The sequence below is a fragment of the Amphibalanus amphitrite genome, unplaced genomic scaffold, assembly GCF_019059575.1.
Source record: "Amphibalanus amphitrite isolate SeventyFive unplaced genomic scaffold, NRLGWU_Aamphi_draft 000695F_arrow, whole genome shotgun sequence".
In the NCBI taxonomy this organism is placed as follows: domain Eukaryota; kingdom Metazoa; phylum Arthropoda; class Thecostraca; order Balanomorpha; family Balanidae; genus Amphibalanus; species Amphibalanus amphitrite.
Window position 1 is genome coordinate 171636 of NW_024882189.1, and position 12654 is coordinate 184289.

Consider the following 12654-nt stretch of genomic DNA (forward strand, 5'->3'; position numbering starts at 1 on the left):
TTGCGTTATGTAAAACGATAGCTTTGAAACAAACGTTTTTGATTCACGTGATTCGGAACCATTGCTCTTTTTTCGGGCGAAGTCTGACTTCATGGTACCTATGTTATTGTTATTGCAAGCACTCTTATAAGGTTTAAGTACTAAGACACACTTTCACTGGAGATCCTGTTCCTGAATGTGAGCATAGCAATAGGTCATCACCTTCAGTTTGGGCTGTGGTGGCATTCTGACATTTATCAAAATAAACTTTTTTAAAAGAGAATGCCAACTTTTTTTGCCTACAAATCTTGGGCTCCATTCGGATGCCCCATTTTCCGCATGAACTTTCCACATCAAGGGGAATTCCACACAAAAACGTACGATGGGGCAGAGGGAAATGCATGGAATCAAGTGGGATGCTCTGAAATAATAAGAAATACAGAGTATGTTACACCTGTTTTAAAGATGGCGGCTGCCAATGCCATGGAAAAGATGTTCATCTATGGGTGTTGGGGTTTATGATGAATCACATGGATTTTTTTCTCAAAATATTACATTTGTTTGGTTGTGTAATAGGTAGCTGAGCTGCTTGCATGTCATATAGCAGCAAATATAACATTGAAGTTGCCACCCATCTCAACTCAACCCCAACATGATCTTTTTGTGGCAAAGTCTTTGTTTTGAGTTTTGCAACATGAGCGATGCTTGAGGAAGAAAACCTGAAGGATTCATAGATTTTGAGCTTTTTTGTTAACTCCCTCATGGATACCCTTCCAGCAGCCAATGCTGCCTTTTTGGATTTACTAATGGCCAATGGCTGGACAAGAGATTAGATCTTGTCATTCATTTTTATTTGTCCACTACTAGACCAATGTTGACTTTACTGTTAACCTACAATTGTTCTCTGCTAAAGTGGATCATCAAATACAGTTTTTTTTTAGCATATCATTAAAAATACAGAAAGAGTTAATGATAACATTTTTGCTCATAACTAAAGTAGGCCAAAAACAAATACTGGATTTGTTTTTTGGCTTACCTACTTTAGTTATGAGCCCAAGGTTGTTATTAACCCTGTCTACAATTAGACTCTGATTTATGGAATAACATTTTTGTGCATTTAGGAACTTTAATGATTTAAATTCTCTTGATTATACATTTCACAATCAATGAGTCACTGTCTTATATTTATAATTACTTAGGGCTGTGATAAAAAATCAGACACTAGGTTTAGGACTGGACTGAAGTTATTTTGAAATAAAGTGTTGGAATCTGTACTGTAAGATTGATTAGTTTTATACCTGTATATAACAAGATAAGACTTTGCCACTTAACCCTATTAGTGGCAGGGGGGGGGTTGTTTTTATCCACCCCTCAGGTTTTTCGGGAATATCTCCGAAACCGCTGAAGCTACGATGCTGAAATTTTCTGACTTTTCCTAAAACTAAATTGGGCACATTCCCTGAAAATTTCAAGTTCATAACTTTACCAGGGGCGGCTCCAGAGCACTGGGAATTGGGGGTCCTATTCGTGAAGCGAGTCATTCGGGCGAAGATCACGATGCTGCACCAGTTTTACGAACAGTGAATGAAAGGTATCATGTGATAACATATACAAAGTTATTGTGCATCCTCTTTTGACACGTTTTTGCTATAATAGGCGGATCCAGGCGTCCAAAAGGGGGGTTATTTTTTACCTCCCAACATAGGTGCCCTGACACCGCCTATGCATGACCAATACAATTTTAGTCGTTCTCTCCTAAGAAAATTGTAACATAACAAGACCATTGCCACCCTTTTTAGAAACAGTACCAACAAAAACCTTATTTACTATACTTTTTGTGTACCCCCAATCTCAATGATCTGTATCCGCCTATGATTTTTGAAAATGCATATTTTTAGGATCCATGTGAATTCCTGGTTCATTCTCTATCGATCGGCAAAAGTTGCGTTAAGATTGGTTCAGAAACCTGGCCGTGATAAACAGTCTAAAATGTATCTGCAATTTGCCCGTTTTTACCCCCCTCTACCCCCCTATTGACATTTTTTAATTTTATTTTTTTAGAAATGTAGATCTCGTTGAGCCAAATCGAATGCCGTTTGAATTTTGAAAATCGGCCGGTTAGATCTCGAGATATCAAGGGGGGGTCGTAAACAGCCCCCCCCCCTGCCACTAATATGGGGTAGCCAGGAGCCTGCCACTAATAGGGTTAAGATGTACCTAAGGATTGTAATTTGCATCCAAGATACTGGGGGCTTTAACAGTAAAGTAAACCTATTACCAACAATGTATTTTGATGCAAAAATCAATTAAATGTGTGCCCTTTATTACCATGAAGCATTAACAAATCTCATTGTGCCATCTGATTTTGATTCTCGACATGCTATTCATTAAAATTTCCATTCAGATACCATAGATACCATCCTCCTTTTTCCAGAGATGACAGTTGTTGTCCTGTGAGCCACTGTGCAGTGCAGCAGCATGTTCCAGAAACCAGATGCCAGTAAGGATGCGTTCCTGGAGCAGGCGCGGGCGGCGCGCGAAGAGCGCCACATGCAGCAGCGCCGTGAGCGCGCCGCTGTCCGTGTGCAGGCCCTCGTCAGGGGCTTCCTGGCGCGGCGCGCCGCCCGTCGAGATGTCACGTGAGTGGCACGGGGGGGGGGGGGGGGTGAGGACCTCGGGCACCAGTGGGTCCCGGTGGGAACGGTCAGCCGGTGGGGCACATCGGGGCGGTCAGCCGGCGACGCTGCTGTTACCGGCGGGACAGTGGGTGTAAACGGAGCAGCGGGTCCCGACGGGACAGCCGGGATAAAAGGAGCAGCGGGACAGGACGTGAAAACGGCGCAGCCGGTCCCGACGGGGCCGGGCAGCTGGCGGGGCAGGGGTCACGGCGGGGCCGGACGGCCAGTAGGGTCGGTCGATACCCAGTGGTGGCTGATGAGCCGGTCACGCCGTTATGGGCCGTACGGGGCTGACCCGGCGGCGACCTGCAGATTGATGGCGTCCGTTCTGACCTTTACCATCGGCCGTAATCAGGAGCCGTCACGCCACAGCGGCTTTGCGTTGTCTGTGTGCTGCTCTCTCTAAATTGGATGGCTCCATGGCTTACCTCCCTTTTACACGCTGCTGGCTGGCTGTAGCTCCCTGTCCGCTGAGTGTCTGCGGCTCTGACGGCCCATCTCCTCCTCGTGTCCCCTCCACTGACCCCCATCTCCTCTCCGTGTCCCCTCCACAGTCCAGTCCACTGACGGCCCGTTTCCCCTCCGTGTCCCCTCCACTGACTCCCATCTCCTCCTCGTGTCCCCTCCACTGACCCCCCCCCCCACCGCCGTGTCTCACCGTGTCCCCTCCACTGACGCCCGTGTCTCCCGTGTCCCCCCCCCCCCACTGACGGCCTGTATCCTCCCCGTGTCCCCTCCACTGACGGCCCGTGTCTCCCCGTGTCCCCTCCACTGACCCCCGTGTCTCCCCGTGGCCCCTCCACAGTCCACTGACCCCCTTGTCTCCCCGTGGCCCCTCCACAGTCCACTGACCCCCGTGTCTCCCCGTGTCCCCTCCACTGACGGCCCGTGTTCCCCGTGTCCCCTCCACTGACCCCCGTGTCTCCCCGTGTCCCCTCCACTGACCCCCGTGTCTCCCCGTGTCCCCTCCACTGACCCCCGTGTCTCCTCTCCGTGTCCCCTCCACTGACCCCCGTGTCTCCCCGTGTCCCCTCCACTGACCCCCGTGTCTCCTCTCCGTGTCCCCTCCACTGACCCCCGTGTCTCCCCGTGTCCCCTCCACTGACCCCCGTGTCTCCTCTCCGTGTCCCCTCCACTGACCCCCGTGTCTCCCCGTGTCCCCTCCACTGACCCCCGTGTCTCCTCTCTGTGTCCCCTCCACTGACTCCCCGTGTCTCCCCGTGTCCCCTCCACTGACGGTCCGTGTCTCCCCGTGTCCCCTCCACTAACGGCCCGTGTCTCCCCGTGTCCCCTCCACTAACGGCCCGTGTCTCCCCGTGTCCCCTCCACTGACCCCCGTGTCTCCTCTCCGTGTCCCCTCCACTGACTCCCCGTGTCTCCCCGTGTCCCCTCCACTGACGGTCCGTGTCTCCCCGTGTCCCCTCCACTAACGGCCCGTGTCTCCCCGTGTCCCCTCCACTGACCCCCGTGTCTCTCCGTGTCCCCTCCACTGACTCCCCGTGTCTCCCCGTGTCCCCTCCACTGACGGTCCGTGTCTCCCCGTGTCCCCTCCACTGACGGCCCGTGTCTCCCCGTGTCCCCTCCACTGACGGCCCGTGTCTCCTCTCCGTGTCCCCTCCACTGACTCCCCGTGTCTCCCCGTGTCCCCTCCACTGACCCCCGTGTCTCTCCGTGTCCCCTCCACTGACTCCCCGTGTCCCCTCCACTAACGGCCCGTGTCTCCCCGTGTCCCCTCCACTGACCCCCGTGTCTCCTCTCCGTGTCCCCTCCACTGACTCCCCGTGTCTCCCCGTGTCCCCTCCACTGACGGTCCGTGTCTCCCCGTGTCCCCTCCACTAACGGCCCGTGTCTCCCCGTGTCCCATCCACTGACCCCCCGTGTCTCTCCGTGTCCCCTCCACTGACTCCCCGTGTCTCCCCGTGTCCCATCCACTGACCCCCGTGTCTCCCCGTGTCCCCTCCACTGACGGCCCGTGTCTCCCCGTGTCCCTTCCACTGACGGCCCGTGTCTTCTCTCCGTGTCCCCTCCACTGACGGCCCGTGTCCCCCCGTGCAGCCGCCGGCTGGAGGCGGTGCTGCAGTCGGCGGCCGGCGCCGAGGAGTCGCCGCCGCTGGTCGCCGCTCAGGAGGTGTACCGCTGTGTCAGGGACTACCTGGTCATCACCGGCGGTCGCGACGGACAGCGCTTCGGACAGATCTGTAGGTCAGTATCGAGCTCTGCCGGCACCAATGGCGGGTCAGTTCCGGTAAAAACGGACAGATCACCGTACCCAGGTCAGTATGAACGGACAAAGTGGCAGCCAGCCTGGGTATACAGTGGCAGTGGCGGTCTGGTGTGTCTGTGCACCATCAGAGATCTGTGGGCAAAACAGCGATCGATTTACCGTGGTAGGCTGTTTCCACTTATTCAGCTCATTAGCTGGTGTTACGTTTTAATGACGGCGAGATAAGTAGCGTAACAAGCTCATTTGTTACGAGCTCTGAAGCTATCACAGTAATGAATAATTGATTGAACCCAGCAATCAGGCAAATTAATGTTCTAGAACACGATTATGTTACCACGATTCTGATCATACAGAAGCTTTGTGACGCAGCACAGCCTTTGCCGTCCTGATCTGCGCCCACCAAGGGAGGCGCTCACGGCCCGGCCGCCGCCGCCTGTCTCGTCCTCAGGTACCTGGTGCACAGCATGGCCTCGGACTCGCTGAAACTGTGCTACGCGTCCGTGGCGCTGAACCCGCAGCACGCGGTCGGCTGGATCCGCCAGATGAGGACGATCCTGGCACAGTGTCTGTCCCGACTGGAGACGCTGCGCCCAGAGACGGCCGGAGACGCGCCGGTACGGAGCTGGAGGGAGGGAGAGACGGACCCGGGGAGAGGGCAAAGGTAGGCGAACCTCCGTTTCGTTTCTGACACTTCTGAGCGGGTGAGCCGTTGCACTGGAAGGGTGAGGTCAGGGACGTGATCGGAGATCGGTAGGAGCCGACCCTGGCTGGGCGGTCTGCCTGGAGCTGTGAATGGCGACAGTGGGTGGGCCATAGTGGTTTTGCTGAACAGATCGTGGCTAATATGTGGTGCTGCGCCGGGCCATCGAACCTTTCTCCCGCACTGACCCGCGTCGTATTCTCCGAACAGACTGTGACGCTGTAAGTACTTGTTTCCCATTCCACAGAGTGTGACGCTATAAGAACCTATTTCCCCTCCCACAGACTTTGACGCTGTACCCGTCTCCCCTCCCACAGACTGCGACGCTGTACCCGTCTCCCACCCACAGACTGTGACGCTGTACCCGTCTCCCTCCCACAGACTGTGACGCTGTACCCGTCTCCCTCCACAGACTGTGACGCTGTACCCGTCTCCCTCCACAGACTGTGACGCTGTACCTGCACATGCTACTGACGTTCACGTCGACGTCCAGCTGGCGGCTGTTGACCAACCCCAGCCACGAGAAGCTGAGGCCCGTCATGGACAAACTGTGCCTGGCCCTGCTGCAGCACGCCAGCGCCGCGCACCTCATGAGGACGCTGAAGGTAGGCTGCATTAGCTGATCGGCTGGAGTTTTTAGGACCCTGGCTAAGGGAAATTATTCACGAAGCTTCGGAAAATGACTGAAAATCTTACGATGCATGTCAATGAGCATATGCTACTGATTCTGCTCTGCTCACTGCTAGAACGGCTGTGTTCATGATTCATTCTGCACCCCACCCTCAGGATGTGCTGGTCTGCCGTTTACCCTTCCTCAAACATCCTGCCTTTTCCTCGGCAGGAGGTGCTGGTGCGCGGCCCGGCCCGCTCTGACACCCTGCCCCCTCCCCCGCCAGGAGGTGCTGGTGCGCGGGCTGGCCCGCTCTGACACCCTGCCCCCTCCCTCCCCCGCCAGGAGGTGCTGGTGCGCGGGCTGGCCCGCTCTGACACCCTGCCCCCTTCCTCCGCCACCAGGAGGTGCTGGTGCGCGGCCCGGCCCGCTCTGACACCCTGCCCCCTCCCTCCGCCACCAGGAGGTGCTGGTGCGCGGGCTGGCCCGCTCTGACACCCTGCCCCCTCCCTCCGCCGTCAGGAGGTGCTGGTGCGCGGCCTGGCCCGCTCTGACACCCAGCCCCCTCCGCCGTCAGGAGGTGCTGGTGCGCGGGCTGGCCCGCTCGCGGCCGGTGCTCCGGCACGCCTCTCTCACAGCCTGTATGACGCTGGCGCTGCGGCCGCTGGTGGCCTCCCAGTTCTCGGCCAATGACGTCAGCGCCTACCTGATCAGCGTGCTGAGCGTGCCCGGCCTGGTGTCCCACCTGCAGAGCACGGCCCCGGAGGTGGGTGGACGGGCCGCAGACGGAGAGCGACAGAGGTGGGTGGGCGCCGGTGGACAACACTTGGGGCACGAATCAGGCGCCCAGAAAGGAAGGGGAGAGTTGGCCTATGATTAAAGCGGATGAGTTTTTCGCGTCGCTGTTCTCGCTACTGCATGAACTGTTTCGTCGCAGCATGTTGTGGCTAAGCACATTGACGTCTTTGAAGTCACGGGTCACTTAACAGGCTTAGCTATGTATCGTGGATTGTCATTTGGTTGATGCATGTTGATGCGGATCTCGTTGCAGCTTGGCACCCAAACGGTGCAGATCTTGTCTGTTTGCCTGCTGCTGTGCCCCTGTTGTGGCCTTCTGCTGAGACGCCCGTGTGCGCCGTGTTTCAGTGTCTGTCGGCCATCAGCACTCACGGCCTGCTGGCCAAGTGCACGGCCCACCTGCTGGACCAGCAGGCGCTGCGGATCGTCTTCAACACGCTGGAGGGCAACTACGCGCTGTGTCTGCTGGCCAACCTGGTCCACTTGGCGTACCTTCAGGAGCCAGACACCCTGGCCTCCGTGCTCTGCCCCGACCTCAGCGTACGTATAGAGCAGGGGCTTCGTTCATACGTGTGGAGATTGAACGCGACTCATTTTTGAAAGATTTGCGGTGCGGAGCATGGCAATGACGGGAAAATATCTGTCCATTATCTCCTGGCATATCCTTAACGACATGGCATGTATTTGTTAGAAGACTACAAAAATGCAACTTAATATTTTTTTACTACAACTTAAACGGACTTGGCGTGTTGTTTATTCCTGTTTCACTTCCTAACTATTCTGTCAGCCGCCCGATCCGTTTCTTCTGAGACTCCCAGGTCACCTCCCGCCGTCTCCTTTCGGCAGCTGGTGCTGACGCGGCTGCTGGAGAGCCTGCAGAAGTACGTGCAGAACAAGCGCTCCAACCTGAGCCAGTGGCACCCGGTACTGGGCTGGTTCAGTCAGCCGCTCGACCCGCGGCTCACTGAGGCGCTGCCTGCGGTGCGCGCTCAGCTGCAGCTGCTCTGGAGCCGGCCCATCTCGGCGGCTCTGTTCGCCGGCATGGAGCGCGCCCCGGCCCCGGCGCCGGCCCCGGCGCCGGCCGGAGCCGCCCAGCCGCCGCCGCCGGACGGCCGACTGGCCGGCTGGCTGCGCCGCGCCCTGGAGCGCGGCCGGCCCGGCGCGGCCGCCGCCCGCCGGCTGGGCAGCGCCGAGTGCGCGCGCGTGGCGCTCGTCTGCTCCCTGTACCAGACGGCGCTGCAGACGCTCACCCAGCTGCGCTCCGACATACTCACCAGTGAGTGGACATGGGGGGAGGGGCTCTCACCAGTGAGTGGACATGGGGGAGGGGAGCTCTCACCAGTGAGTGGACATGGGGGAGGGGAGCTCTCACCAGCGAGTGGACATGGGGGGAGAGATCTCACCAGTGAGTGGACGGGGGGAGATCTCACCAGTTAGTGGACGGGGTGGAGATCTCACCAGTGAGTGGACGGGGGGAGATCTCACCAGTTAGTGGATGGGGGGGGGGAGATCTCACCAGTTAGTGGACGGGGGGGGGGGAGATCTCACCAGTGAATGGACGGGGGGAGATCTCACCAGTGAGTGGACATGGGGGGGAGATCTCACCAGTGAGTGGACATGGGGGGGGAGATCTCACCAGTGAGTGGACATGGGGGGAGATCTCACCAGTGAGTGGACATGGGGGAGATCTCACCAGTGAGTGGACATGGGGGAGATCTCACCAGTTAGTGGACGGGGGGGAGATCTCACCAGTTAGTGGACAGGGGGGGGGGGGAGATCTCACCAGTGAGTGGACGGGGGAGATCTCACCAGTGAGTGGACAGGGGAGATCTCACCAGTGAGTGGACATGGGGGGAGATCTCACCAGTGAGTGGACATGGGGGAGATCTCACCAGTGAGTGGACATGGGGGAGATCTCACCAGTGAGTGGACGGGGGGAGATCTCACCAGTGAGTGAACATGGGGGGAGATCTCACCAGTGAGTGGACATGGGGGGAGATCTCACCAGTGAGTGGACATGGGGGGAGATCTCACCAGTGAGTGGATACCACGCCTGGCGTCCACCGACTGGGCCCGGGGTAATAGGTCGAAATGAGTCGTACATTTCAACTGGACGGGACAAGTTCGATAACATCTCACCACGCGTCCCGCAGGTCTGTGTTACGGCGGCAGCCTGCTCCCCGACCTGTGGTCGCTGCTGTACTGACAGTGCGGTGTGGTCCGTCCCGGCAGGTCTGTGTTACGGCGGCAGCCTGCTCCCCGACCTGTGGTCGCTGCTGTACTGACAGTGCGGTGTGGTCCGTCCGCAGGTCTGTGTTACGGCGGCAGCCTGCTCCCCGACCTGTGGTCGCTGCTGTACTGACAGTGCGGTGTGGTCCGTCCGCAGGTCTGTGTTACGGCGGCAGCCTGCTCCCGGACCTGTGGTCGCTGCTGCGCGGCCTGGGCCCCGACTGCGGCCTCCGGCAGTTCGTCGGCCTGCTCGGCTCTCCGGATGGCAGTGCCGCCCCCGAGTTCCACGTCGTCTCCATGTTCTGCGACTGCATGGCCAACTACGTGGTGTGAGTGCCCCCCGCCTCCGGGCCGGGGAACGGGACGCAGAGCTGCAGAGCATCTCGCCTCCAGGCCGGCCGATGGGACTAGAGCGCACCGGCTGTCCTATGACGTGAAGGCCGAAGGGGTCATTAAACTCGATCAAATGTGGTATCAAAATATGCTATTTTCTTCTGATTCATAGATCTTTGGAAACTGGTGGCCTATCATCGCTGATAGATTTACCATGATTTTGAAAATAGAGACTAGAGCCATCAGCCAGAGGGATCACCGATCGTAATATTGCATCCCATTGCGCCGTTTTCAGTGTTCTGGACGACATCGAAATGTACGAGGAGCAGAAGCTGTTCAAGTTGGAGGACTACGTTCAGATATCGGGCTTCCTCAACACATTCGTGTACAAAATCATCAGCAACAACCTTATCGGTACGGACAGCCTCCAATGTGTGTCCGACAAACTCACATGCATATTTCAGAGTTTGCCTGACACCTTGTGGTTCTACGTTAGCATTTTACGTTTGTTCGTATGTGCTTCTGCCATGTGACCTGACTGGGGTTTCTGTGCTCCGGACAGATGCCAAGTCGCTGCCGACCAGCTCCCTGTTCCAGTCTCTGCACGCGCTGCTGCTGCTCCTCTACAAACGGGACTGCCGCAGACAGTTCGCGCCCAAAAACCACTGGATCATCAGGGAGATCAAGATCAGCTTCCTCAACGACGTCGAGAAAAACAAAAAGTGGGCACTGGTAAGTTTTCCAGAAGATCATATGCGTCTGATCTGATTGGGATGGTGTAAATACATACTACAGCTGTGATCGTGTCTGGTTAGTCGGAACTAATGATGTGTCGCCACTCGCCACACCATCGTTCTGGTAATGCACGTATATTACTAGATTTTCAACGTTTGGGCAATGGTATAGTGATTGAGAGGTAAAGTAGGAGGGTTTGGGGGTCACGGTAAAGGGTCGCTGGATTTTGATCAGACAATGCTGCAGGTACTGACCGAAGACGAAAGTCCTGCGTGAATAGTAATACGTGCCATTTCCCGGCCTGTGACCGTCTGGCCGGTCCGCCGCCGCCGCAGCTGATGTAAGACGGAAGTCCCTGCCTACATTAGTACCTTTACCCGTCTGTGACCTGTCGCCTGGTGTTGTTGGCAGCTGCTGCTGCAGAAGGTGCCGCACGTCCTCCACCACGAGGAGCGCGTCTACCTGTTCCGCCAGGAGGTGTCCAAGGAGCGGCTGGCGCTGGGGCTGACCGAGTCGCCCTTCACCTCGCCCCAGTCCACCCTGATCACCATACACAGGTGGGTACTCTGACCCTGCTCATCATACACAGGTGGGTACTCTGACCCTGATCATCATACACCGATGGGTGACGCGGCGGACGCAGAGTCCAGTCACACACACACCGCAGCAAAACACGTATTCACGCCAGTCGACCACACTATGATGAATGTTTTTAATGTTACACAATCCATGTTATCGTATCGTTCACTGCATCATCTTCTTGATGTGGTCAGTGCTCACTGGCAGAATTGCTTCAGGTGTTATTCGTTTTCCTGTTCCCTCCTACCTAATCACCATCCTATCAGCTAGTTTCTGGTCACAGTTCCCCATTACTTTTGTCCCGTCCATCTTTTGTTTGTCACTCGCTACACATATACAGTGACCACACCAACCAGTGTAAACCAGTGACCACACTCCTGGCCGCCTAACTGGCCGTCCGCCAACTTTGTTTCACACTGTGTCACGCAGTCCGCCACCCGTGAGTCACGCGGTCCGTCACCCCTGTCCCGCGCGGTCCGTCACACGTGTCCCACGCGGTCCGTCACCCGTGTCCCGCGCGGTCCGTCCCCTCCGACTCACGCGCTCGCCGTCATCTCACGCGGTCCGCCGGCGGCCAGGTCCCGCCTGCTGGAGGACGGCTACCGCCAGCTGGCGACACTCTCACCGCAGCTGCTCAAAGGCATCGTCCGCGTCAAGTTCATCAACGAGCAGGGCCTGGACGAGGCCGGCATCGACCAGGACGGCGTGTTCAAAGGTCGGCAGCACCGCGCGGGCACCCGCACTGGATCGGGTGCGGCGCGAAACGCTCGCAGGGTCCATGAGAGCTTGTGAATGTTGGTCCAGCTATCGAGTTACTTTCGTCAGCCGTTGTTCGAAGGGCAGTTGGGAAATAATTTGACCACTTATCGGCCAGTCTATGGACTGTTCTCGGTCTAGTGTGCACATTCCCGGACCTGTGTCTGTTGTTATTTCCGCAGAGTTTCTGGAGGAGACGATCCGGCGGGTGTTCGACCCGAGTCTGAGCCTGTTCCAGACGACCAGCGAGCAGCGACTGTACCCTTCGCCGGCCTCGTCCGTTCACCACGACCACCTGCAGCTCCTCGAGTTTGTCGGAAAGATGCTCGGAAAGGCCGTCTACGAGGTGGGATACTGGGCGATCGCTGAAGGGGTCGCTGCAGATGGAAGGGTCGGGGTGGAGAGGGCTAGGCTGTCAATGTGGAGTGAGGAGTCTGTGGAGAGAGCGAGGCCGCTCTGGTGGACTTCCAGGGGAGATGATACGATCGTGGGGACTATTGAGTGGATGGAACTCTGGAACCCGTGATCCCCTGCCGCTGCTGTGACTACCTCTCGCCAGTGTGACGTCGCCTGCCGCCGGTCCGACCCCGTTCATCGCTCGCTCGGCAGGGTATCGTGGTGGACGTGCCTTTCGCGCCGTTCTTCCTATCTGAGCTACTGGGCCACTCGCACAAGAACCTCTACTGTTCGGTGGACGAGCTGCCCTCGCTGGATCCGGAGCTCTACAAAAACATCACCTACATCAAGGTACTGGCTTAGTTTATTTGGGACGGCCGAGTGTGAATGCCGAATGGGTCCGTGAAAATCTGAGCAAGTACGGCCTGTACCCATTGAATAAAAAAACAATCTACGCTGATCACGCAGATTTTGGCAGGTATTCGTATTTTTAGCATGTAATTATTTATTTCTGCGATGCGTTTACGCATCAAGTTCATTTAACCGGGTCAGGGACGTTTCAGAGTACGTGTTTATTTTTTGTCCGACTGTATATACTGGTTATTTACGGCGCGTTACGACCTTGGCACGCAGAGTG

The 12654-nt window shown here is 56.8% G+C and overlaps 1 protein-coding gene across 2 annotated transcripts in view; it reads left to right on the forward strand.

Moving 5' to 3' along the window:
* The first annotated feature begins 7 nt into the window (after positions 1-7).
* Positions 8-12654, forward strand: part of LOC122364746 (ubiquitin-protein ligase E3B-like) — a 28943-nt gene continuing 16296 nt past the window's right edge. Inside the window, exons 1-15 of one of the 2 annotated variants that reach the window (XM_043335436.1) lie at positions 8-177; positions 2414-2618; positions 4713-4859; positions 5330-5495; positions 6025-6186; positions 6769-6957; positions 7338-7529; positions 7836-8265; positions 9376-9547; positions 9847-9965; positions 10114-10283; positions 10698-10843; positions 11444-11580; positions 11804-11967; positions 12231-12368. In XM_043335436.1, coding sequence (XP_043191371.1) covers positions 2458-2618; positions 4713-4859; positions 5330-5495; positions 6025-6186; positions 6769-6957; positions 7338-7529; positions 7836-8265; positions 9376-9547; positions 9847-9965; positions 10114-10283; positions 10698-10843; positions 11444-11580; positions 11804-11967; positions 12231-12368 — 2493 coding nt within the window. In that variant the 5' untranslated portion in view covers positions 8-177; positions 2414-2457. The remainder of the gene's footprint in view (positions 178-2413; positions 2619-4712; positions 4860-5329; positions 5496-6024; positions 6187-6768; positions 6958-7337; positions 7530-7835; positions 8266-9375; positions 9548-9846; positions 9966-10113; positions 10284-10697; positions 10844-11443; positions 11581-11803; positions 11968-12230; positions 12369-12654) is intronic. The other variant, XM_043335437.1, reaches the window with a different exon arrangement.